This window comes from Spermophilus citellus, assembly GCF_964194105.1.
Source record: "Spermophilus citellus genome assembly, chromosome: 6".
Lineage (NCBI taxonomy): Eukaryota > Metazoa > Chordata > Mammalia > Rodentia > Sciuridae > Spermophilus > Spermophilus citellus.
The window spans coordinates 113,863,134-113,888,721 of record NC_138187.1 but is presented as its reverse complement, the minus strand read 5'-3'; the positions used below and the strand labels follow the sequence as shown (position 1 = coordinate 113,888,721).

The window sequence follows — 25,588 nt, the reverse complement described above, 5'->3', positions numbered from 1 at the left end:
TGCAAAACCTGATCAAAATTCCTCTATATATTCATTCTACAAGTATTTATTGAGCATTTCCTCTGCACCAAATATGATTCTATCCCTGTGTATACCATGATAGAAAAGAACATCCTAAATGTTATGGAGTGCACATTTTAGTAGCAAAAACAAACAATAAATAAATCCATGAGCCAGGTAGTGGTAAATACATTAAAGAAAGTAAAGCAGGGTGAGGAACTAGGGAAGGGCTGTTGAGTGTAGGGCAGTGAGGGAAGGTCTCCTGGCTCCTTCATGGTGACCCGCAGATCAAGCCGAGTGATGGCTTTCGCCCTTACACAGGGAAACGCTCTAGTTCACCACAGTCCCCACTACTCCTTGCCTACCTCACTCATTTATGTGGCCTCTGTAGGCATTTGAGTTGTGGCCCCTGGAGTGAATCCTTCTCTAGGTCCTTCCAACTCTGGTGACCTAGAAGAAAAGCAATACTGGCCTCACGTTGATGAGGAGGCTATGTAAAAGCAAATAGGAATTGAGTAGATAAGGCAAGGAAGACCCAGTAAGTAAGGTCCATGATCCCAAGCCAAGCCTGCTGAGGGCAACTCGTCAGGGACTGATGGAGAAACATGATCCTTGAAACCTGAACAGGTCTACAGAAGGATGCCAAGATGCACGGAGGTCATTCCCAGCTCTTTCTCTTCATAGAGTAGAAGACTGGGGAACCAAGGTGCCAGAGCCTCAGGGATCAAGGTGAGGCAAGAATGCAAGCCAGTGACCAGCAGCAGAGTCATGAAGCCCGGAGCTGCACAGCCATCCTTGGACCACCGAAGAAGGTACAAAGAAGCCTCTTGAAGCAGATGAGAGAAGAAAAACCAAAGTGCAAAGTAGGGAGGGTCACACCCTCAACCAGCAGATAGAGAGGATGGGGGGTAGGTATAGAGTAGCTTTGTGCAATTCCCAAGCCAGCAGGAAACCCTAACTGTAACTTCAGGAGGTGACCATGGGGTCAAGGGAGTCTTTGGAGAATGGACCATGCCCCTACATGGGGAACATCCCATCAGCTTCTGTTGGGTGTTCCCAGGATCACCAAGGACAGCTGAGATGGCAACAGGGAGGTAACAGAAACCGTAGGGCAAGAGGATACATCCAAACAGAAGTAGCATCTGCCAAGGGTTGTTGGAGTGGCATTTGTTTCTATTCATCAAATTGGTAGCCTCTTAGAAGAAAGGAAGCATCTGTCCTTTCTCCTGTGAGGATATAGTGTGCATTTGCTTCCTGAAGAACCAGGCTCTTGTGGATTCTGCTTCTAGTCCTAGAATGGCAAGAATCGGCCTGTTGAAGTGCTGAAGGTACATCTCTGGGATGAAGCTCCAGATGCAGCTGGTCAGGCTTCCAATAAGGGCCCCTGGCTGTCTTGGATGTGACAGAGACCTGAACACAGCCTGTGATCTCATGATGCCTGCCCTGCACCAGCCTGCTTCCACCTTTTCCTTCAGCAACATGGCCACAAGTTAGCACCCATAAGCTCCCTGGATTCCTCCATCAAACACACTGCCTTCAGGTAACCCGGTTCTCCTTTAATTAGACCCTTTAACCAGCCCCATGTGCCAGACCTGATGACTAAAATGGGGGCAGCAGTATACCCCTACTACATCAAACAGAGCTACAGAAATCCAAGACTCATGTGTGATGAAGGAATCCTCCTAGGTCCCTGGGTAGACTTCTTCAAAACCTAAGCTGCAGGCAGGAAGCTGATAGGCATGGAGTCAGGCCTTAAAAGTAGGGTCTGTAGAATATGTTAAAATAATTATCCCCTAAAAATGTAGCACTGGTGGATTCTCCTTTGAGTAGGAATCAGCCTCACTCTGAGATTTGGTTTTTCAGACCCAAACCTCAGGCTACTCAGCCAAGATGGGGCACAGAGAGCAGTGCCCTGGCCTGGGATCACCCACTACCTCTTCCTACGGTTAAGCAGCCTCATTAAAGAGATGTCTCCCAGGGCAGTCAGAGGTTCACCTGTACTTTGCACAGTTCTCTTACAAAGTGAGAGAAACTCAGGACCTAGTTCAATTTAAGTAGGTAAAACTGGAGCCCACTGGCAAAAATCCCCTTCCTGCAAAAGAAATCTCTGCCCGGAAGAAACAGCCTCACACTCACACAGTGCAGAATTCTCAACCTCTCCTACGCATGGACCCCGCTGGCAGTTCAGCGAAGTCAGGGTCTGATCTCAAAATAATGTCTCTAAATGTGTAAAATAGAAACGAAGGCTACAAAAAACCAATTCCATTGAAAGTTATCAAAAATATTTTTAATTATAGTAATGTTTGTGTTTCTTTCTTAATGTCCTGTATAAAAGATTTGGAGAAGGGCCTAATAAAGAGCATACTTATGAGGTACTGATGAGCAGAAGTGGCATTTTGGATATTTCTAACAACTGTTCTGTGATATGAAAATAATATGTGATTTATATTACTGGGCTTCATTGCCTGCATTCATAACAGAAGGAAATAAGATTGTTAAGGTTAGCAGAACTGATTGTTTAATGTAGAATTCTTTCATGCTCTTGAAATAATGCTCAATATATAAATCCTCTTGGAACCCACTGTCTCAAATTTGCATTTGGTTGTCCTGGGCACCTTTGCTCAGAGTAGACAGGGCAGAGGAAGTAGTGGGACAGGACATGGGAGTACTGAGCACTAGGAACAAAGTTAGAGGGAAAAGATAGAAGAATGAAGAGGAGCCATCCCAGACTGGGAAGGACCCCCTTAGCAAACCAAACTTCCCCCACATCACAATTAAGCCCACAGGGCTGCATGGAACTGTCATCTGCAGTTTTTCCTGCCTCCCAGAAGTCTGACCCTGTGCTCTCCAGAATCAATGAGCAGATTTGGCCCTTTATGTTCTCTGAGGCTTCCCTGATTGCTCATTAAAAGTAAGCAACCAGTCCTAGTGAATGAATTTACTTCACCCCAGTCCTTGAAGGATGCTACTGATCAAAACGTGTCTGGGAAAAAATGCTCTTAAGGATGCTGACACTACTCCCAATTACTAACGAGTGTGTGCACCAGGCCGGTTCCAGGAGTCCAGGCCCCCGCGCCATGGGGGGGCATCGGCTCACAGAGGAAAATCAATGTGAGAGATGCATACAAGAAGGCAATGAATTTAAGTCATTGCTGTTGGTTCTTTGTCTTTAGAGACTTATGAAATGGTCCATTCTTTTTTTCAAAACAGGTATGCGGAATATAAATTCTATTTAACAAATACAATAAAGATGAAAAAGACACCAACTCCACAGAGGCGAAGAGGAAAATCAGATCAATAGAGAAAAAGGGATTGGAAGAAATGAGCATACAGAAACACAAACACACTGACACAGGACTGGGAGTGAAAAATAGGTGGGGAAGGAAGGAAGGAATGAAGGAAGGAGGGAGGGAGGGAGGGAGGGAGGAAGAAAACAAGCCACCCAATAGATTCAAGGTTTAGATCAACATGACAGTTTTGCTCTCCAGAAAGCACTCCAATTTCTATCTATATTGTGGAAGTATCTGGTCCTCATTTGTTAAATAAGAAAATTTCCTGTTCCCTGTTCCTGAAAGCAGCAAGCATCAAATTTCATTTTCCAGAAGCCAAGATCTTCTATGATCATAGATTAACATCTCTTTTATGGCCTTTGGGTCCACTGATGTGAAGATGTTTCAAGTCCTGTTGCACTTCCACAACCACAGGCACAAATGACACTACATCTTGGTGTTTCCCCTCCTATGGATAACTGGAGGTAAGGACTGAATGTAGCCCAGGGCAGGTAGAGTTAGTGGTTACTAAGGAGCTTGTAGGTGACTGGACAATTCTGAGAGTCCCAGTGGGGGCCACAGAAACCAGTGTGGCCACAGAAACTTCTCTGTGTGTGTGCCTTTCTCCAAAGCCACCAGCAGGGGCTTGGGGACAGCTTCATTTGTGGTCTGTTTTTGGAAAATTTTTTATTGTTGAGGCTCAGCAAGCACTTTCAAACACCTCTATGTTCCCACCCAGCAGTGTCGGCAAGCTGGGGACTGATGAGCAGAAAAGTTGCTTTGCACAAAACTTTGAAATCCTTTGAAAATCAGTACATATAGGCAATGTCAGAATGAGACTTTTATCGTCAGTGCCTGACCCAGCCTGATTGTCAAGAGGTACTGACAAGGGAGAGAGGAAAACACAAGTAGCCTCAGATTTAGGCTATTTTAAAGTGTTCTAGTAATAACATAAGAAGGAATGTTCAGATCAACCGATCAAAAGTGCAACAAACCTTCTCTGAGCTCTGGTATGCACAGGGGACGGTGAACCCAGAGATGAGTAATACGGTGCATGCAGCACAGGCAGGACTCCCAGGGTTACTCACATCCACTCCACCCATGGTCATGCCTACTTCTTAGAGCCTAAGGAACCAAGTGTTGATTCTCTGCTTATTACAACCCTCTGGCAAGTTGGTTTTGATTATATCCCCACTTCATAGTTGAGAAAACTGAGTGGGTGAGGCTATAGGCAAAGCATGAAGACTCTGGTCTGCTTGGGTTTGCTGAATTAGGCATGGCTTAGGACAGATCCCATAACAGAGGAGGGGCCCTCAGGAAAGGCATTTCAGGGAGTATTGCAAAGTAATGGATTGGGGGAGGGGGGCGCATATCAAGGCCACTGGGCACAGAGGACAAAGATGACCAGGGAGAGGGAAAGCCTAGGCCAGGTCAGTCCTGTTTAATGGTGAGATGTACTTTCCTTATTCTATCTTCCCAGAACCACTGTCTTTCCCTTTTGGAGGGCTCTCCCTGTGGTTGGAAGGGAGGCTCCAGTCACTAAGGCTCCCAACCACAAGAGTGAGCCCATGACCCGGGTTGAATCAATCATACGGACCCTTGCCCCTTTATCTGCAGTAACTGGCTTAGGAAGTGGATGAAGACCCAAATCAGCCCATCAGAGGCCTTTCCTAAATGCATAAAATCAAATCTGGTGTATGGTGTTGCTAGGATGAAGCTTGGAACCACTAGGAGTTGTGATTCCTGCCACATCGATCCTGTCCGCCATGGAAGAGAATGAGGCCAGCCCATAGAGTCAAGAGATAGGCAGAGAGTATTCCAGGAACATTAGTATCCCTGAGTCCAGGTTTCCCCACGGCTAACACTACCGTCCCTTTCCATGGTCTACTTAGGTGAACCAAAAGATCCACCCCTCTTTTTCCTTAAGCTAGTTGGGTTGGACTTTTAAAGCTAGTGACCAAAGAAGTTCTGGTTGATACATAGGTATAACTTGTTGTGTGAGGTGCACAAAGCCAGAATGTGTACTTCACACATAGGACAGAGGCCTATGTGTACTTCACACATAGGACAAAGGCCACAATATGCTTTGGTGCATGCCTGGGCCAAAATGTAACAGAGAGACAAACTGTACTTTTATGAGCAGCAGAGGGACCCACTAGGTCCCTGAAGCTCCCTGAATGATCTATAACCATGAGCATCCACTGAAAATGGACACCTGCAGATGTTGAAACTGCACACCTACAGCTCACTCCATCCCAACGTGGGGTGGCCCTGAGATATCCTCTTACTCTAGTGGACACTATGTGTGGGTGGCCTTTGCTAGACCTGATGAGTATGGCTCCCACTGAAAAGATGAAGCAAGACAAGGATTGCAGAGGATAGCATCTTTGGAGAAGAACTCTCCACCTCAGTGTACCAGGAGGCATGGGGGTTCAGAAAGGTGTTTTGTTGGGGGGGCTGTGTCATCAAAGGACACTCATTTAATGACTTATGTGGATGCAGAACCACACTATCTTCCTGCAAGGACTGAGCTATCCAAAGAAAAGTCACTTGCTACAGTAAGAATTGTTTGGAGCAATTGGATCCTTAGCTTTCAGTTTCTGCAATCTTTATTTTCTTTTTCTTTTTTTTTTTTTTTTTTTGAGAGAGAAAATTTTTTTATTGGTTGTTCAAAACATTACAAAGCTCTTGACATATCATATTTCATACATTTGATTCAAGTGGGTTATGAACTCCCAATTTTCTTTCCAATGTCTCCAAAGAAAGCCAGGTCCTGGGCTCTAGTGAACATAAACTTGGATGAGAACCAAGAGTCTCACACACTTAGGTCAGTCAGGAGGAAGGTTCTTTGGATGCCACAGCGTGACAGCGGCCAACTAGCTTCAGACAGACAAGACAATGTGTGAACAAGGAGAGTCGCTGCAATACTCTATGATAGCAAGACAGAGAAAATAACAAGCATCTGTCAACAGGAGACAGGATAAACCCACTGTGGTACATCCATACAATGCAGTACCATACTCAACGGTTAAAAGATGAATGAAGTTCTTTACAGAATGATATGGAGTGATCTCCAAGATGTTTTATTCAATGAAATAATGTCACAGTGTCAAACAGTGTTGATGGTATGTCACCTTCAGCTCAAGAAAGGGTTAAAAATAAGAATACATATATAGATTTGTTAGAATTTGCATAAAAAATAGAAAAGTATTTGTTTTGTTCTTTTGTTTTTGTTTTTTGTTGTTGTTGTTGTTGTACTGGAGATTGAACCCAGGGGCTCTTAACCACCAAGCCACATCCCCCATCATTTTTTATATTTTATTTAGATATAGGATCTTGATGAGTTGCTTATGGGCTTGCTGCGGAGGCTGGCTTTGAACTCACAATCCTCCTTCCTGAGCCACTGGGATTACAGGCATGTGCTGCGACCCCCAGCCAGAAAGGATTGTTTTTACAAGACAGTGAGTGATGGAGTAGATGGAGACAGGTAGAAGACAGGTGAGAAGTACATTTCTCACAGCATAGCTTTCAGTTGTTTTAATTTTTGAACCATGTGTATTCAAAATAATGAAATAATAACACAATTCTAGGGAAAAGACATTTTTGTTACATAGATGAACTGTTATAAAAATAAATTTTTTTAATCCCTAGAGCAGACACTGCTGTCCTGTATTGGACTCCGAAAAGCCAGCAAAGCATTAAACAAACATTAATCCACATCCCACCCTGGTTCAACAAGTGCTGACTGTGTGACACCTTCCCTGGCTCTTTGGGAACATGCTCTGTATCCTGGGTGGGATCTCTATAATCTTTTTTTTTTTTTTTTGTACCAGAGATTGAACTCAGGGGCACTCAGTCACTGAGCCACATCCCCAGCCCTATTTTGTATTTTATTTAGAGACAGGGTCTCACTGAGTTGCTTAGTGCCTTGCCATTGCCGAGACTGGCTTTGAACTCACGATCCTCCTGCCTCAGCCTCCAGAGTAACTGGTATTACAGACTTCTACCACTGTGCCCAGCTAGGATCTCTGGGTTTGTTTTTTTTTTTTTTTGTTTATCTTGCCGCTCTTTATCAAGTCTTAATCTCACCACAACTCACCCATTAGAGAGGGCAGCCCTGCCTCAAATTCCACAGGTCACGCAGGTTGCTGTACCAGCCACAGCCTCAGACCTGTGAGGCACCTACTGTTCTACTCGCTGAGGCTCCATCTGCTAAACCAAGCCTCAAACCCTTTCCCAAGCAACAGGCCCCTTTCAGGAGGTTGGACTCAACAGCCACTTCCTGTTCTGTTCATTTAAAATCCCCCACCACTACAGCTGTCCCATTTGTTTTGATGTGAGCCTGATTCTGAGATCTAGTTGGGTTCATTTCCTGCCCTTCCAACGCCTTGGTCTCCATCAGCCGCCATGGTAACGCTCCAGCCCCTTTTAGGAAACCCTCAAACGTCTTTGCTTTAAACTATTCAAAGGACAATCCCCCCCACGCCAATCGATGAAAAGACACTAATTAAATGCTTTTCCCAAGGTTAAAACATTTTTAACAAGGAGCAGTAAAGGCGCACATTCGAGGTTGCTTCCCTGAGACGCTTGCTAAATTAGGTTAAACATGCAGCTCCAAGTTAAAAGGTACAGAACACTTAACCAAGAGCAGGAAAAGGTCAGCAAGCCACCCCTCAGTGAGCCACACACAAGAGCCTGGGAGATACGGGCTGTTTTCAGGCAACAGGGCACGCACTTGTGTGCGGCACCCCAAATTGTTCTCCATGCTTTATAGTCACGCACCATGAGCTCAGGCTGAGGCAGATTTGCTATACTTATTAAAGGAGAGAACATTAGAGGCATTTAAAATAAAATGCCCTGCAATTTTCAAAATCATGATGGTTTCCAGCAGGCTGAAGAGAAAAGGTTTTCCTGGCTGGAAAAAGGAAGAAAAAGAGAGGAAACTTCCTAAAATATAAAAGGTTATGGAGTCGGTATGGAGACTGAGGGGTTTTTTTGTTGTTGTTTATCTGGCTGCTTTTCATCAAGTAGAGTCTATTTCTTCTCTGCCTTTGTGTCCAAGTCTATATTTTGCAGTTGTCACTGGACAGTGGTTTGGAAGGCCAACAAATTCAATTCAGGCCATGTTGTCCCATAAAATGTTAAGTGTGGTCTACTCAATGCAGAAACTCCCGTCGGTGAGGCCTGGAGATTCTGAGGGTTTATGAGATCAACAAAGCTAATCTGCCATCAAGAAAAGCCTGCTTTTCTGACAACTGAAGCTAGAATTTAACAAAACAAAAAATGAAAGTACATCCTAAGCTCAACGGCACCTGACTTGAAAAGAATATAATAAGTTAAGCAATAAAGAGGAGTTTTGCTTGTTTGGACATTTTGGTGCTGGGGATGGAATCCAGGGCTTCATGTGTGTGACACATGTGCTCCACCACTGAGCTCCATCCCCACCCCCTAAATGAAGTTTCTTGATTTACAAATCCCAGACCTATGAAAGAATGGCTAGAAAGATGCAATACCAATTGTAAAAGCATCTATTCTGGCAGTCCATAATTACATGGACAGGGCCATTCCATAGTAACTATGACTGCTTAAAAGCAAATATTATAAAAACATGGTACAGCATGGCTATCTACTCCATGTATAGATTCCTGGCTTGCTACTCCAGCATGAAAGGGGTTGGAACGAGTTGGCAGAAAATCTCTTGTTAAGGGAAGCCAAAAACGGGTTGCAGCATTCAGATCCATAGTCAAGAAGACAATCTCTAAAGCACAAACCCATGCGGGCAAACCGTGTACATAATTTAGCTGGTCAAGACTAACAGTGTAATCAGACGTTGCTCATTACACACACTCACCTGCCCTCTCCCAAAACAAACAGGACTCTCCCCAATTACTCACCTAGACCACCCTGACGAATGTCTGTTCGTGTGGCTCCACCCACGATAAACTGAGGGTTGGGACATAATTCCTGAAAGTAATTTGGAACAAAACACAAGTCACAAGATGCCCAGTCATGGTGGTGGGAGCTCGAGTAAAGGAACATTAGAGGCATAGAATTCAGAACTGGAAGAGACCTAGGAGGTTGTTTAGTACACATATATTTTGTTGTTAGGGACCCTGGAGGCCAGATAAGGGAAGACACCTACCCAAAATCACACAGAGTAGGATCTGGAGCCCAAAGTCCCTGTTGTGACCAGTATTTTTATCACTATGCATATTGTATGAGTGTGTGGGTGTGAAAAGGTACTGAGGCATATGGAGGTAGGAGAAAGGCACAGGCTGAGATATAATAATGTGATGAAATGTGATCCCACCCATTCAGACAACACCCCTATTTACATAAAGAGAGGATTGAAGTAATGTTGGGCAAAATGCCAGGCACCCTGGGGACACTCCTTAAATACTTGACCTTGACAAAGTGATAATGGCCCCATGCACTGATGGGAACACTGAGGTATGCGGGTACTATTTCTAGAGAGCAAAACTTAATTCAGATGCAGTCAAAGGTGTCAGGACCTGCCAAGCCTCCACTCTTCCATCTCCAACTAGCATCTACCCCCAGGCAATGTCCCAGCCCTGAGCTCCGTTCAGGCCTCCCCACCCCCTTCCTCTCTATTTGCTTATCCAGCAAGGATTTATTGAGTCCCCATTCTATACCCTGTACTACTTGCACAATAGCAGGCAGGGAGGGGGAGGGGGAGCATGGTGAAATGAAAAAAGAAAAGAAATAAAACACCTGGACCCAAAGTGTTTTCCATCTACATGGGAACGCCAACCTAACATTATTTAGAAAAAAAAAAAAAAAGGCAGAGAAAAAGACTAGTGCATAAAATGAGAAATGCCCAGTAGGGATGACGGCTGAAGATTACCCGTGGGAGACCATATGCATGTTGTCAGGAAGGCAGACTTTAGGAGCAGTCTATAAGGAGGCCCCCAAAGAATAGCTGGATCTTCCTGTCCACCTGGAGGCCAGATCACTGGGGGGCAAGGGTGGGACTCAAAATACAAGAAAGAACTAGCACTACATTTAATCAGAGGCAATTAAATCAATGGGTTGGGCTACATCAAGAACTCTCTGGCTGTGGAAGTGTGAGAATCATTACCCTTACTCCACAGACATGAATAAATGATAGGTCAAAAAGGAGGAGGATGGGCTGAGGGAAGGCGCATGAATGGGGATTCTGAGATTTTACTCTGTGAGATGGAAGCTTCTGAATAACAGTCCTACAATCCTTTATAAGGCTGTCAGCTCCTGCCTACATGACCAGAAACAGCTTTATTTCTCCAAGAATTTAAATTAAAAAAAAAAACTTATCAACTTGTTTTTTATTGAGAAAGTAATATGCCCACAGGAAAAAAAAATCCATCAGGAAATAATGGCATGAGACAAAAAAAAAAAAATTCCTTCCACTTCAGTTCTTCACTATCAACAATTTTTTCCCACTGTCAACAATTCTTATATATCCTTCCAGAAAACTGTTTTCCAGTATAAAGGCACATTTTCGTGTGTGTGTGTGTGTGTGTGTGTGTGTGTGTGTGTGTGTGTGAGCTTTCTATTGCTATAACAAAATACTTGGGATAATCAAGTAAAAAAAAAAGAGGAAAAGTTTCAGTCCATGGTCTGTTGGCCCATTGCTTCTGGGCCTGTGGTGAGGCAGCACATCATAGTGGGAGCATGTGGTTGAAGAAGCCCATTCACCTCATGATAGCCAGGAAGGAAAGGGAAGGAAGAGGAGTAGCCAGGGTACCATAGTCTCCTTCAAAGGCATGCCCTCCACCCCCCCAACCCCCCCCCACCCCCGTGACTTAACTTCCTTCCACTAGGCCTCACATCCTAAAGGTGTCATCACCTCCTAATAACACCACCCTGGGGACCAAGTCTTTACCAGATAGGTCTTTGGAGGACATTCCAGACACAAAGGATAGCAGTATCTGTGGGCATAGGTGTACTGTCACATATACCTTTTATATTTTTTCTTAGGACATACAGAGGTTTGCAAATTCATTAAAATCCCACAAATTATGTAGCCAGTCTTCTAGTGAGAGAATTTTAGTTTTTGTTTTAGTTTGGGTTTTTTTTTTTTCAATCTTTTGCAATCTCTGATGGTAATTAAAAGAGTGAAAAGGCACCAGCCAATCTCAGTGTTCTTAAAGTGGGCAGCTACCACCTTGTTCCTAGGTACTCAAGAGCTCCCAGTCCTGGGGTGGCCATTTCTTGGTGAACAAAAAATGAAAAGATGTGGAAAAACTAATAAATAAAAAGAAATGGACAAAAAAGTAATTCAAATTTTGTTTTTCAAAAGAAAAGAGATCACTTGATCAAGAAAGAAGGGAGGAGAGCTCTCAAGAGGGGTTCTCAAGAATCTCTTCCCTTAAACATTCTCTCAAAGTAGTCTCCCATTCCCCATCACACGTTCACCCATAACTTCCCAGAAATCTGCCTTTTTCCTCCACACCTCCAGGAAATTAATCTCACCAAAGTCACCAGTAATCACAGGATGAACATTTTCTATTCCCATGCTACTGACTGCTTCTTAACATGTGATACTCTTGTCTTTCTCTCCCTCAGAAAACTCTGTTTCCTTGATTTCCATATCCTTGCTAGCTCTTTTCTCCTCACCTCTCTAAATCTTTCTTTCTAGTTTCCTTGATGGGTTCCTTTGCTCAACTCTGCTCTGCTCTCCTCATAATCTGGGAACCCCTGGGCCCCCTCCTTGACCTGCTTGCAATGGTCCCATTTGATACATCAATCACATGCCCCTAAGCATTCTCTCTTTGTGAAATCATTCAAATCCATGCCTTCAGCTACCGACTATGATAACGCTTCCAAAATAACTCCCTGAGCTGTATATTCAGTACCCCTCACACTACTCATGTGATATTGGCACATTATATGAATATTTAATAGATCTCCTAAGCTCTGCTAAAATTAAGCATTCAGTCAAGTTTCTCAATAATCTAAGAAGGTAGGTAGTATGATGGTTCCCATCTCATGAATAAGGAAACTGAGTCTTAGGGAGCTTAATAACTTATCCACAGTCACTCATTTAGTAAGTAGCAGATAAGGGACCAGAACCTTGATCCATCTGACACCCAAGCCCATTTCTTCACCACTCTGCTGCCTAACAGTCATCTGCTTGTCCATGGGTCTCTCTCTGCAGCTCCACAAGGTCTCTCTCAGCCCTAATCCCTGCATATAACAGCATGCAATAAATCATGGCTGAATTAGAAACTCCAGGTTCACTAACCCAAGGGGGAGCAGCTAAAGAAAGAATGGAAGTTCAAAACGGAGGCCTCCCCACAATTCAACTCCTCCTTTTGTCTCTTGAGTCCTTATTATGCAACTGATGTGGTCTCACTCCTATCTCTCTGTATTTCTTCTTAAGATCAATAAATTGCTTAATTGCCCCAAAATGGACACTTCAGAGAACAGTATCATTGACTAAGCCACACCAGGCCCACTAACACGGGCATTCGTCAAACTGTAGGGGTCTGAGCTGGGCATTGACCCCAGCACAGTGGGAAAACCAGAAACCAGGATGCAGAGAAGCAGCTGTTAAAAGCATTCCCTGATCTGCACAGCTAGCCATTTTCCATTGTGATACGATTGTTGCTCTTGCCCAATACCCTGAGAAAAAATTGCCTTGAGACTTTGAATAATAATTTTAAAAAAAAAAAGCAATTCATCCTGAAAACCCAAGTTAGACTTGAGACCTTCACCTGGGCAAACTTGTCTTTCCAACCCTTGGGACAAAATCCAGGCAAACCTTTTGCTCAGCAACTTAAGAATAAGTAGAAACACTCAGCAGGGTGAAAACATCTACAGATAAGGATTTATTCATTATTGAGAGGGAAAAACATTTACATATGTGTTCAGTCCTTCTCATCTCCTTTCTGTAAAACTTAACATCCCTTTGGGAAACAGGATCATAAGAGCCACATCCGAGCAGTTGACTTAAGGTTTTTAAACTAAGGACGAAAGTGAAAAGCACAGGAACAAACAGCCTGAGTAAAAATGTCAAAGAACTTGAACAGACATTTCTCCAAAGAAGATGGTCAATAAACACATGAAAAGATTCAAAATCACTAGTCATTAGGGAAATGTAAATCAAAACCACAGTGAGAGAGCAACTCATATCCATTAGGATTACTATTATCCAAAAGTAATAACAAGTGTTGGTGAGAATGTGGAGACACTGGAATTCCAGAGAGCTATTGGCGGGAATGTGAAACTGCACAGCCACTGTGGAAAACAGTGTGGCAATTCCTCAAAAACTTGAAAATAGAATTACCATATGAATTATCATATTACCAGCTTGACTTCTGAGTATACAACCAAAATAATTAAAATCAGAGTCTAAAAGAAATATTTGTGCATTTGTTTTTATGGCAGCATTATTCACAAGCACCAAAAGTGGAAACAACCCAAGTGTCCACTATAGACGAATGGGTAAATAAAGTAGGGCATGTAGACACCATGGAACCCTGCAACCATAAAAAGAAAGAAAATCCTGACCCATGCTACATCTGGATGAACCTGGAAGACATTTTGCTAAGTGAATTAAGTGAGTTACAAAACCACAGATACCGTGTGGTTCCACATATATGAGTAGTGAAGTTTGACCTAGAGTAGACAAATTCACAGAGACAGGTGATTGCCAGAAAATGGGGGAGCGGGGATAGGAAGTTAGTGTTCAATGAATATAGAGTTTTACTTTTGCTGGATAAAAAGAGTTCTGGTGATGGTTGCAGAATAATGTGAATGTGCTTAATGCCACTGAACTGTACACTTAAAATAGCTAAGATAGTACATTATATGTTTTCTATATTTTACCACAACTTAAAAGTAAATAAATAAATATTAGATAGGGAAGTAGATAAATTGATTCATTGATTGATCAATTGATCAATCAAGCAAACTTTAGCAAACCACATTTCTTGAACACTCCAATCTGCTTGCAGATTCCTGAGAGGCCTTTTGGGAGAAAAAGAAAAAGCATTTAAGAAAAGGCCAGTTTTCTCAGAACCCAAGACACATCCATCCCCAATAGAGATACCATCATCTTCATGAACTCAGGAGTCTATTTAACAATCTACAAGATGGTAGAGGATAAGGCTGTGTCCTCTAATATAGCTTTGTGGAATGTGAGCATGAGGGTGGCTGAAGGCAGCCATGTGATAACTCCCCCTTGGTAATTGGGGAGGAAGAGGTTAAATTCTGACAACATTTATTTTTTTGACCTGCACTTGAACATCCCCAAAAGGAGTCTTTCAATTCCACATTAATTAGTTTCCACTGCCTCGTTCTCTGATTTCCTTGCCTCTCTTGACAGGTACAAATCAGCGCATCCAACCTAAAATTACTAAGTCGACACAGACAGTGACACCAGGTGAAGACACGGTCTGGGGAGAGCAGGCAATGTGGTTGAGCAGTTAGTTAAGGGCTTTAAGATTTTCAAAGGAGAGTTTCAAGATGGCGGACCAGAGGGAGGCAGCATTCTATGTTACTCTGTGATCCAGATCTCACCTAGTCGGAATACTGCATCACTGAGAGCGTTAGAGGACCCCTATACAGCTGCTCTCTGCAGAAATCACCAGCACTGTGACCCCACTCAGGGCTCCGGGCCCCAGTGTTCGAGCAGGACCCAAGGCCCGAAGTTCTAGGTCACACAAGACTTGGTGAGTGCCTTAACAGAATCTCCTAAAAACACATCTGCAGACTGCCAAGACTTCACCCGCTCCCCCGCAGGTCACTCAGCTGCTACCTACCACAGCACAATGCCATCGCCTGGCTCCCCCAACCTCACCAGACAGCCCAGCGCTGAAAGCAGACCTCTGCCATCTTGGCTCAACATTCTCGTCATATTAGATGGGGGCAGTTCCCAGATTGGATCTCCAGGGGCCGGTGGATTTTTGCAGAAATCACCAGTGCTGCAACCACCTGCATAGAGACCACCGGCACAGAAATCAGAGCTTCTGGGCTCAAGAAAGTCTCCGGACCCCGACACAAAGCCCGCAGTTCTACCCCTTGCATGGCTCACAAGCGGCTTAGCAGAAACACCTGTCAGCACCTCTGCTGCAGAACTCCAGATTGCCTTCTGCTCCCACGCAGGTCACTTGGCTGCTACATATCCACAGCACAAGGCCATCGCCTAGCTCTCCCCACATCACCAGACACCCCGTGCTGGAAGCAGACCGACTCCACTTTGGAAAACCTTCCTGGCCATTTTGTGGTGGGCGTGACTATCAGATCAGGTCGCCATTTGAGCAGGTAACAGATTTCCAATTCTTCCTCCTCCCCAACAGCATTAACTTGGCACAATGACCACCTAACACAAGAACAGCTCTTAGTTGGACAGGAGTGCAGTGTGAACAGGGCACCACCTACCTGGGTGGTGTGAGCCTGGGGGTAAGAGGTCCGCAGTTGGGACCTGTTAAATAAGAGAGGGGAGTGGACTAAAGTCTAGAGCAAAACAGAGAGATCAGGATTTGGGAAATCTCCAGGCAAGAGAGGGAGACAATACCGGGGGCTCAAGTCACAAAAAAAGACCCATGAGATGCTATTGCCCTGCTAGGACTGGTGGGCAGCACTCCCGGCTTCCAGATGCTCCACACCAGGTCCAGTCTTCACACCCTAGTTACCTACACCATCCTGAGGGTAGAGACACCAACTGGATGAGAAGAGAAAGAAGTGGATCTCTAAGAGTATTTTTTTCCTCTTCTTCTTTCTCTTCTACCCTTCTATCCTCTGGCCCTCACATCCCCAACATATGTAAAACCAAGAACTTTGCATGAAATAGGACTTTGAGGACTGAGTCAGCTGAATAATATAATATAGAGGAATTACATAAGCCTTTTTTTTCTTTTTCTTTCTTTTTCTTCTCTCTTTTTTCTTTCTTTCTTTCCCTTTTTCTCTTTCTTCTTCCTTCACCCTCCAAATTATACTATTTTAACATCCTGTATTTTTCTAAAAACATATGTGTTTGTTTGATGTACTCTACTGTCTTCCCACGTAATTGTCTACCCCAAATTACCTCCTATCTATTCTCCTGCTACTAATACTCTTCACTAGATTTCTTCTTCACATTTCCTAAGATATATTAACTATATACCCTCACATCTTCTCTCCTCAACATATTGTCCTATGCCTGACCCCCAGTTTATTGTCCACTGCAAGAAACTGTAAAACTTTTTATGAAAATACTGATTATATTTTAAAAAATAATTGAATCCAACATTTCTGGACATTGAGACTAAACTGTAAATGTCTTAATAACAAAAATTTGTTCATAGGTGATGTATTGTTGATATTGGGATCTGCTAACATTATCCTTCCCCACAAAGGAGAGATCTTGGAACCCTACAAGAACACTACAAATATATAGGGTAAAAACAATAACACACCAGATCCACAGAGCTGGAAAGGAAGACACATGAGCAACATGAAAAGAAAAGGGAAGAAACACATCATTAGAAGCATTGGCAGTTATAGCAGAAAAAAATTACAGAGAAAGATTTCAGGATATACAAAATGTTTTGGGACCTCAAAGAAGACCAATGTGATCCTGCAATCTGTACACGTACCCCATTTGAATCAAATGTATAATATGTCAAGATCATTGTAATGTTTTGAGCAACTAATAAAAAAACTAAAAAAAAAAAAGACATAAAAGAACAAATACAGGCAGTGAAAGATCACTTCAACAATAAACTACATAAACAAATCCAAGAAGCAAAAGATCATCTCAACAGGGAGACAGAGGTTATATATATAAAAAAAAAAAAAAAAAAAAAAAAAAAAACAGAAATCCTTGAAATGAAAGAAATAATAAACCAAATTAAAAAATCAAATTAAAGCATCACCAACAGAGTAGAGCACTTAGAAGATAGGACAATGAAGATCAAATAAATCATCTTGAAAAGAACATAGTCCACACAGTGAAAATGATAAACCACGAGCAGAACATTCAAGAAATATGGGATAGCATAAAAAGACCAAATTTAAGAGTTATTGGGATAGAGGAAGGCATAGAGGTCCAAACCAAAGGAATGAACAATATATTCAATGAAATAATACCAGAAAACTTTCCAAACATGAAGAATGAATTGGAAATCCAAATTCAAGAAGCCTACAGGACACTAAATGTACAAAATCACAACAGACCCACACCAAGGCACATTATAATGAAAATGCCCAACATACAGAATAAGGAGAAAATTTTAAAAGCCACAAGAGAAATAAATCAGATTACATATAAGAGAAAACCAATTAGGATAACAGCAGATTTTTTCAACCCAGACCCTGAAAGCTAAAATATCCTGAAACAACATATATCAAGCTCTGAAAGATAATGGGTGCCAACCAAGAATCTTATATCCAGCAAAATTAAGCTTTAGATTTCAAGATGAAATAAAAACCTTCCACAATAAACAAAAGTTAAAAGAATTCATAGCCAGAAAACTGGCACTACAAAATATCCTTGGCAAAATATTTCATGAAGAGGAAATGAAAATCAGCAGAGGGAGGTAGTACACTAAAGGAAAAAACTAATCAAAGAGGAAAACCAATTCAAGTAAAATAACAATAACAAACAAATATGGCTGGAAATACAAATTGTTTCTCAATAGTAACCCTAAATGTTAGTGGCTTAAACTCACCAATCATAAGACATAGGCTAGCAGATTGGATTGAAAAAAAAGACCCAACAATATGCTGCCTCCAGGAGACTCACCTAATAGGAAAAGACATACACAGACTGAAGGTGAAAGGCTGGGACAAATCATTCCACTCACATGGACTGCAGAAGCAAGCAGGGGTTTCCATATTCATATCAAATAAAGTAGACTTCAAGCCAAGGTTAATCAAAAGGGATAAATATGGACATTACATACTGCTAAAGGGAACCATACACCAACAAGACATAACAATCATAAATATATATGCCCCAACAATGGTGCAGCTATGTTCATCAAACAAACTCAAGTTCAACACAATAATCTTGGGTGACTTTAACACACCTCTCTCACCACTGGATATATCTTCCAAACAAAAGTTGAATAAAGAAACTATAGAATTCAATAATACAATCAATAGCTTAGACTTAAATGACATATATAGAATATTTCAACCTGCATCAAGCAGATACACTTTCTTCTCAGAAGCACATGGATCCTTCACTAACATAGACCATATGCTATGCCATAAAACAACTATTAGAAAATACAAAAAAGTAGAAATACTACCATGCATTTTATCAGATCATAATGAAATAAAATTGGAAATCAACAACAAAATAAAAAATAAAAATTTCTCCATCACCTGGAGACTAAACAATATGCTACTGAATGAACAATGGGTCACAGAAGACATAAAGGAGGAGATTTAAAAAGTTCTTAGAGGTAAATGAAAACATAGACATAATGTATCAAAATCTCTGGGACACTATGAAAGCAGTACTAAGAGGACAATTCATTTCATGGAGTTCATTTCCTAAAAGAAGAAAAAGTCAACAAATAATGACCTCACACTACATCTCAAGCCCTAGAAAAAGAAGAACAAACTGGCAGCAAAAGCAGTAGAATGCAAGAAATAATTAAAATTAGAGCTGAAATCAATGAAATCGAAACAAAAGAAACAATTGAAAAAATTGACAAAACAAAAACTTGGTTCTTTGAAAAAATAAATAAAATTGATAGACCCTTATCCATGCTAACGAAGAGAAGGAGAGAGAGAGAACTGAAATCACCAGCATATGTGATGAAAAAGATAATATCACAACAGACACTACAGAAATACAGAAGATAATCAGAAATTATTTTGAAATATTATACTACAATAAAAATAGAAGACATTAAAGGCATTGACACATTTCTTAAGTCATATGATTTGCCCAGATTGAATCAGGAAGATATACACAATTTATACAGACCAATATCAAGTGAGGAAATAGAAGAAGCCATCAAAACCTTACCAACAAAGAAAATCCCAGAACCAGATGAATACACAGCCAAGTTCCACAAGATCTTTAAAGAAAAACTAATACCAATACTCTTCAATTTATTCCAGGAAATAGAAAAAGAGGCAGTAATTCCAAACTCATTCTATGAGGCCAATATCACCCTGATCCAAAAACCAGGCAAAGACACATCAAAGAAAGACAACTTTAAACCAATGTCTCTAATGAATCTAGACGCAAAAATTCTCAAAAAAATTCTGTCAAATTGAATACGAAAACATCAAAGATTGTGCACCATGATCAAGTGGGATTCATCCCAGGGATGCAAGGTTGGTTCAACATACGGAAATCAATAAATGTAATTCATCACATCAATACACTTAAAGATAAGAATCATATGATCATCTCAATTATCACAGAAAAAGCATTTGACAAAGGCTATCTACATAAAGGCTATCTATGCTAAGCCTCAGGCCAACATTATTCTAAATGAAGAAAAATTGAAGGAATTCCCTCTAAAGACTAGAACAAGAGAGGGATGCCCTCTTTCACCACTTCTATAGTTCTTGAAACACTAGCCAGAGCAATTAGACAAGTGAAAGAAATCAAAGGGATATATATAGGAAAAGAAGAACTTAAATTAGCACTATTGGCTACCTAGAATGCCGCAGTCCGGCTGCAGCAAAATAACCGGGGGGTGATGAACAACTTGTGTACATTGATACAGCAGGAGTGGGAGCCATTTATTGTAGGACAGGAGGGCTATATATACATTCCACACAACTTATCTTAATTAACATAAACTAGATACAGCAGTCAACCAATAAGAAATCTCCACACTTAATGGCTCACTGGCGCCACCTCACAAACCACTCCCCCTGGCAAAATACCAGGCACCATCCAGACTTGTTTACGGACTCTAACACTAGAAGACTCAAAAACTCCACCAGAAAACTTCTAGAACTAGTAAATGAATTCAACAATATAGCAGGATATAAAATCAACACCCATAAATCAAAGGCATTTCTGTATATCAGTGACAAAGCCTTTGAGAAGGAAATGAGGAAAACTACCCCATTCACAATAACCTAAAAAAAAAAAAAAATAAGATACTTGGTAATCAACTTAATGAAAGAGGTGAAAGATCTATACAATGAAAACTACAAAACCCTAAAGATAGAAATCAAAGAAGACCTTACAAGATGGAAAGATCTACCTTGCTCTTGGATTGGCAGAATTAATATTATCAAAATGACCATACTACCAAAAGCACTATACAGATTTAATGCAATTCTGATCAAAATCCCAAAGGCATTCCTCATAGAAATAGAAAAAGCAACCATAAAATTCATCTGGAAAAATAAGAGACCCAGAATAGCTAAAGCAATCCTTAGCAGGAAGAGTGAAGCAGGTGGCATTGCTATACCAGACCTTAAACTATACTACAGAGCAATAGTAACAAAAACAGCATGGTATTGGCACCAAAACAGACTGCTAGACTAAAGGTACAGAATAGAGGACACAGAGACTAACCCTCAAAATTACAATTATCTTATGTTAGGCAAAGGTGCCAAAAACATGCACTGGAGAAAAGATAGCATTTTCAACAAATGGTGCTGGGAAAACTGGAAATCCTTATGCAACAAAATGAAATTAAACCCATATCTCTCACCATGCATAAAACTTAACTCAAAATGGGTCAATAACCTAGGGATTAAACCAGAGACTCTGTGTCCAATAGAAGAAAAAGTAGGCCCTAATCTCCATCATGTAGGATTAGGCCCCAACTTCCTTAATAAGACTCCTTGATAAGAATTAAAACCAAGAATCAATAAATGGGATGGCATCAAACTAAAAACTTTTTTCTCAGCAAAAGAAACAATCTGTGAGCCGAACAGAGAGCCTACATCCTGGGAGCAAATCCTTACCCCTCGCACATCAGATAGAGCACTAATCTCTAGGGTATATAAAGAACTGAAAAAGTTAAACACCAAAAAAAAAAAAACCCACACAAATAACCCAATCAACAAATGGGCCAAGGACCTGAACAGACACTTCTCAGAAGAGAATATACAATCAATCAACAAATATATGAAAAAAATGCTCATCATCTCTAGCAATCAAAGAAATGCAAATCAAAACTACTCTAAGATATCATCTCACTCCAGTCAGAATGGCAGCTATTATGAAGACAAACAATAATAAGTGTTGGAGAGGATGTGGGGAAAAAGGTACACTCATACATTGCTGATGGGGCTGCAAATTGGTGCACCAGTATAGAAAGCAGTATGGAGATTCCTTAGAAATCTGGGAATGGAACCACCATTTGACCCAGCTATCCCACTCTTCGGTCTATACCCAAAGGACTTAAAAACATCATACTACAGGGACTCGGCCACATCAATGTTTACAGCAGCACAATTCACAATAGCTAAACTGTGGAGCCAGCCTAGATGCCCTTCAGTGGTTGAATGGATAAAAAAATGTGGCATATATACACAATAGAATTTTACTCAGCAATAAAAGAATAAAAATCATGGCATTTGCAGGTAAATGGATGGCGTTGGAGAAGATAATGCTAAGTGAAGTTAGCCAATCTCAAAAAAACAAGTGTGGAATGTTTGCTATAAGGAGGCTGACTCATAGTGGGGTAGGGAGGGGGAACATGGGAGGAAAAATCAATTCTGAATAGGGAAGAGGGGAGGGAGGGAAAGGGAGGAGGCAGGGGATTAGCAAGGATGGTGGAATGTGATGGACATCATTATCCAAAGTACATGTCTGAAGATATGAATTGGTGTTAACCTACTTTATATACATAGATATGAAAAATTGTATTCTATATGTGTAATAAGAATTGTAATGCATTCTACTGTCATGTATTTAAAAAATAAAATCAATTAAAAGAAGATTTTCAAAGGAAAGAGAAAAACTAGGCAAAGGGTAACTGACACCTGACTTTGGTCATGAAATGAAGTATTTCATGACCCCTCTCCATTCCCACATCACCCCCTCCCCCAAGCCACCAGAAAGTTTCCTCTTCCCTCAAATCTCTCCATCATTCAGAGGTAACACCTCAGGTTCTACAATCCATCCTCTGTGCCTCTGCTGAGTACATGCTTCATTCTGTCCTGAGCATCACTTCTTGAAACTACAGTATAAAAGTGTAATCCCAGGCCTTGATTTTTTCCCAACATTCCAGGGTAAACTGAAGGTGTCAGCAAGGTAAGGGAAGAGAGGCCGTGGTGGGCAGGAGTTGCTCTCAGGAGGGTGGGGAAACTATGGTACAAAACAGAAGGAACTGCTGGAGTTAAATGATAATTTTGATCAATTAAATGATGAGAATAATTTTGAACTTTTCTTATGTTCCTTTTTCAGCCACTTCCAGGAATAGAAACCATGACTTGATCTCCTTATCATGTTTTAGAAGAAAAAAGTTGCCCTGGGCTAAGAGCTCCTGAGGATATCCATTTAATAGCCCTGAGACCATATCAGGTGCCAGACACTAAATAGAGCATTTCAATTCTCACAGCCATTCTTTTTGGATGGGGTTCTTTTCCCTGAGGTTAAATCCCCTTGACAATGGTCATACAGTGATGGGTTCTGGGCCTAATTTGGGAAGACAATTCTCCATCCTCTGCCTTTGAGTTTCTGCAGGTATCAGTGGCAGCATCCAGGAACTGGAAGCCTTCTATCTGCATCCACAGAGGCATGGCTCCCACCTGTCCTCTCCACCCGTCAGCCCTGATGAAACAATGGCAATCCATGACCTTAAGCAACCTGCACCTTTCAGTAAAGCTGTTGTATCACTTACTCCAGGCTTCCTACATTTAGCATTGATTTCCTTTCGGCACTGGTCCAGGGGCCACTGTGCAATAATTACTACCATGTATTCTGTGCCTCTTACATGATAGACACTATACTCAGATTTACCTCTAGTTCTTATATCAACACTGAAGACTAGTGCCAGGAGACCATTTTACAGATGAGAAAACTGAAACTCATAGAGAGGCTAAATTATCTGCTCAAGGTCTGCACAGTCAGGATTCAAATCTAACCTGTTTACTTCCAAAGCCTGTGCATCCTCTTTCTGGAATAACTCACTGCCTAAAAAAAAAAAAAAAAAAATGAAATATGGAATCCAAAAATTTATAATCCAAAGCCATGATTCTTCAACTCCTGACCAGATAGATGCAAGGCCCCTCAGCCCTGTAAGACACTCCGACACTCCGCTACAACCTCACCCCTTACCGTGGGTCGCTTCCAAATGATGCCTCGAGTTTGGGGGGAACCTGGTCCAAGATCCTTGTAGCCCAAAGCTGATGGACATGCTGGGAACTCTGGGTCCTTAAATAGGACTCCTGATTCTAAGCACTGTTGCCTCAGAGTCTCAAAGTCCTGGCCCAAGTATTTCACAGCGTTCTGGTTGGAGCCAAGACCCTCAGCCACTGCACGCTGCTTGGACATTCCTGCTGCCAGGGCCGCCATGACCATAGGCTCTGTGGGTGGACAGGAAGACAGAGATGCTCCTCACTCTCAGACTCCTGCCCCACTGGGAGGGGAGCTATAAGACAGCGCAGAGAGAGGTGGAGCAGGTAAACATTTCACCCAGGGCTCTGCTCCAGAGGGAAGTGAGTCATGGCCAGGAACAAATATGTACCCAAGGTGCGAACAAGTCTGCCTCACAATCTCCTTTACCTTTCACAGACAATTCGGAGTCAGGGAACCTTCCAGTGCACATCCCAGGCTCTTAGCCTAAGAAATACACCAGGGCCTCTACCGCTTCTCTTTGCAAAGCCTGCTCACCTCACACTGGACCCTTTGTAGAGATGAGAAAGTTGTTAAAAATTCACCAAGGAATTGGAGACCTGGCTCTGAGTAGGTGGAGGGTAAGTGGTTAGAGCCATCTCCTTTTTCTCCAGGAAATCTTGGTTTCATATTTTCTAGGAAGGCAAAAATACCAGCGAGGTGATTCATGGAGCTGATTCAGAGTAACCCGACTGGAGGCGGTTCAACCTATGAACAAATGTTTGACCTCTGACTGCCTTGGTCTACCAGTAATTAATCTGGGCTCCACCAGTAATTAGCTATCACCTCAAGCCAGTTATTTAACCTCTTTCCCCTTAATTTTCTCAGCTGCAAAATGGCAGATAATCAGAAAATCTATCTCATAGGATTGTTTGGAAAAGTTGATGAAGTAGCACAGGGAATTTACATAGAATCCTACGTGGAAAGCATTTAGCAAATGTCAGATATCATTATTCCTCAGAGTGGGGACCAAAAAGAGAAGCCCAGAAATCAGGAATCTTGGTTCTAATCTCAGAAGTCAATGACAGGCTGTATGTCCTTGGATTAGTCACATCTCTCTGGGTTCCAATTTCCTAGACCCCATCTACCCTAAGGATGCACACCTTATCAATGTCTCTCAAATTTCAGTGCACCTGGCAGGCTTTATAATGAACGCCCAAAGAGACCAGGAATCTGTAAGTGTTACCTTTTTCAGAAAAAAAGGATTTTTGCAGATATGATTAAATTAATGATCTTGAGATAAGGAGATTATCCTGTCCTAAATGCACAAATGTCCTTATAAAAGGCAGCCAGTGGGAGACCTGACAACAGACAAAAGACAAGTCAAGGTGACCAGGGAGGTGGAGGCTGCAGAGATCCTGCCACAGGTCAAGGAATGCTGGCAGCCCCCAGACACTGGATGAGGGAAGGAATGGATTGTCCCCTAGCATCACTGGACGGAATGTGGCCCCACCAATACCTTAGTTTCAGCCCAAGGAGGCTGATTTAGGACTTCAAGCCTCCAGAACAGTAAGGGATTATGTTCCTGTTGTTATAAGCCACCACATTTGTGCTAATTTATTACAGCAGCCACAGGAAACTAATGCAACATGCATAAGAATCCCATGATGCACTGGCTCAAAATGGTAATTCCCTAGCAGGCCTTACCACTGCCCCCATTCGGAAAATAAGGAGTTCTGATTTGGTAGGTCTGAGGTAAGACCCAGAACCTGCAGTTTTTAAACCATTACCTCACAGACAATGCAAATACCAGGTCCGAAGACCACACTCTAGAAATTCTGGACCAGCTTACCCCTAAGGCCTCCAGCAATAACCTTCAAGCAAGTTACCATCCATATGTTCAGCACTTAGCTAGGTGGGTGGGTCTGAGTGAGCAGAAAACAGGGTCTTCTTCCCAGGTATGCAGGGGAAAAAAAATTGTGATATCTCAGGTTTCATCAGAAATTCAAGGTCAAAATGACCTTCAGAGGCTCAAGTTAATATCTGAAGGACTAAGTATGGCCCCTGCCCCCTTGGGGGTTCCACTTCATTCCCTTAATATCCTTTTTACCTTGATCCGACA

At 42.0% G+C, this 25,588-nt stretch overlaps 1 protein-coding gene across 2 annotated transcripts in view; it reads right to left on the bottom strand.

Moving 5' to 3' along the window:
* CAPN8 (calpain 8) overlaps positions 1 to 23,706 on the bottom strand; it is a gene marked incomplete at its 5' end in the record, with an annotated part of 77,070 nt that extends 53,364 nt beyond the window's left edge. For both annotated transcript variants that reach the window (XM_081299904.1, XM_081299903.1), the window contains 2 exons: positions 9,164 to 9,233; positions 23,470 to 23,706. In XM_081299904.1, coding sequence (XP_081156030.1) covers positions 9,164 to 9,233; positions 23,470 to 23,706 — 307 coding nt within the window. The remainder of the gene's footprint in view (positions 1 to 9,163; positions 9,234 to 23,469) is intronic.
* Between the last annotated feature and the right edge of the window lie 1,882 nt (positions 23,707 to 25,588).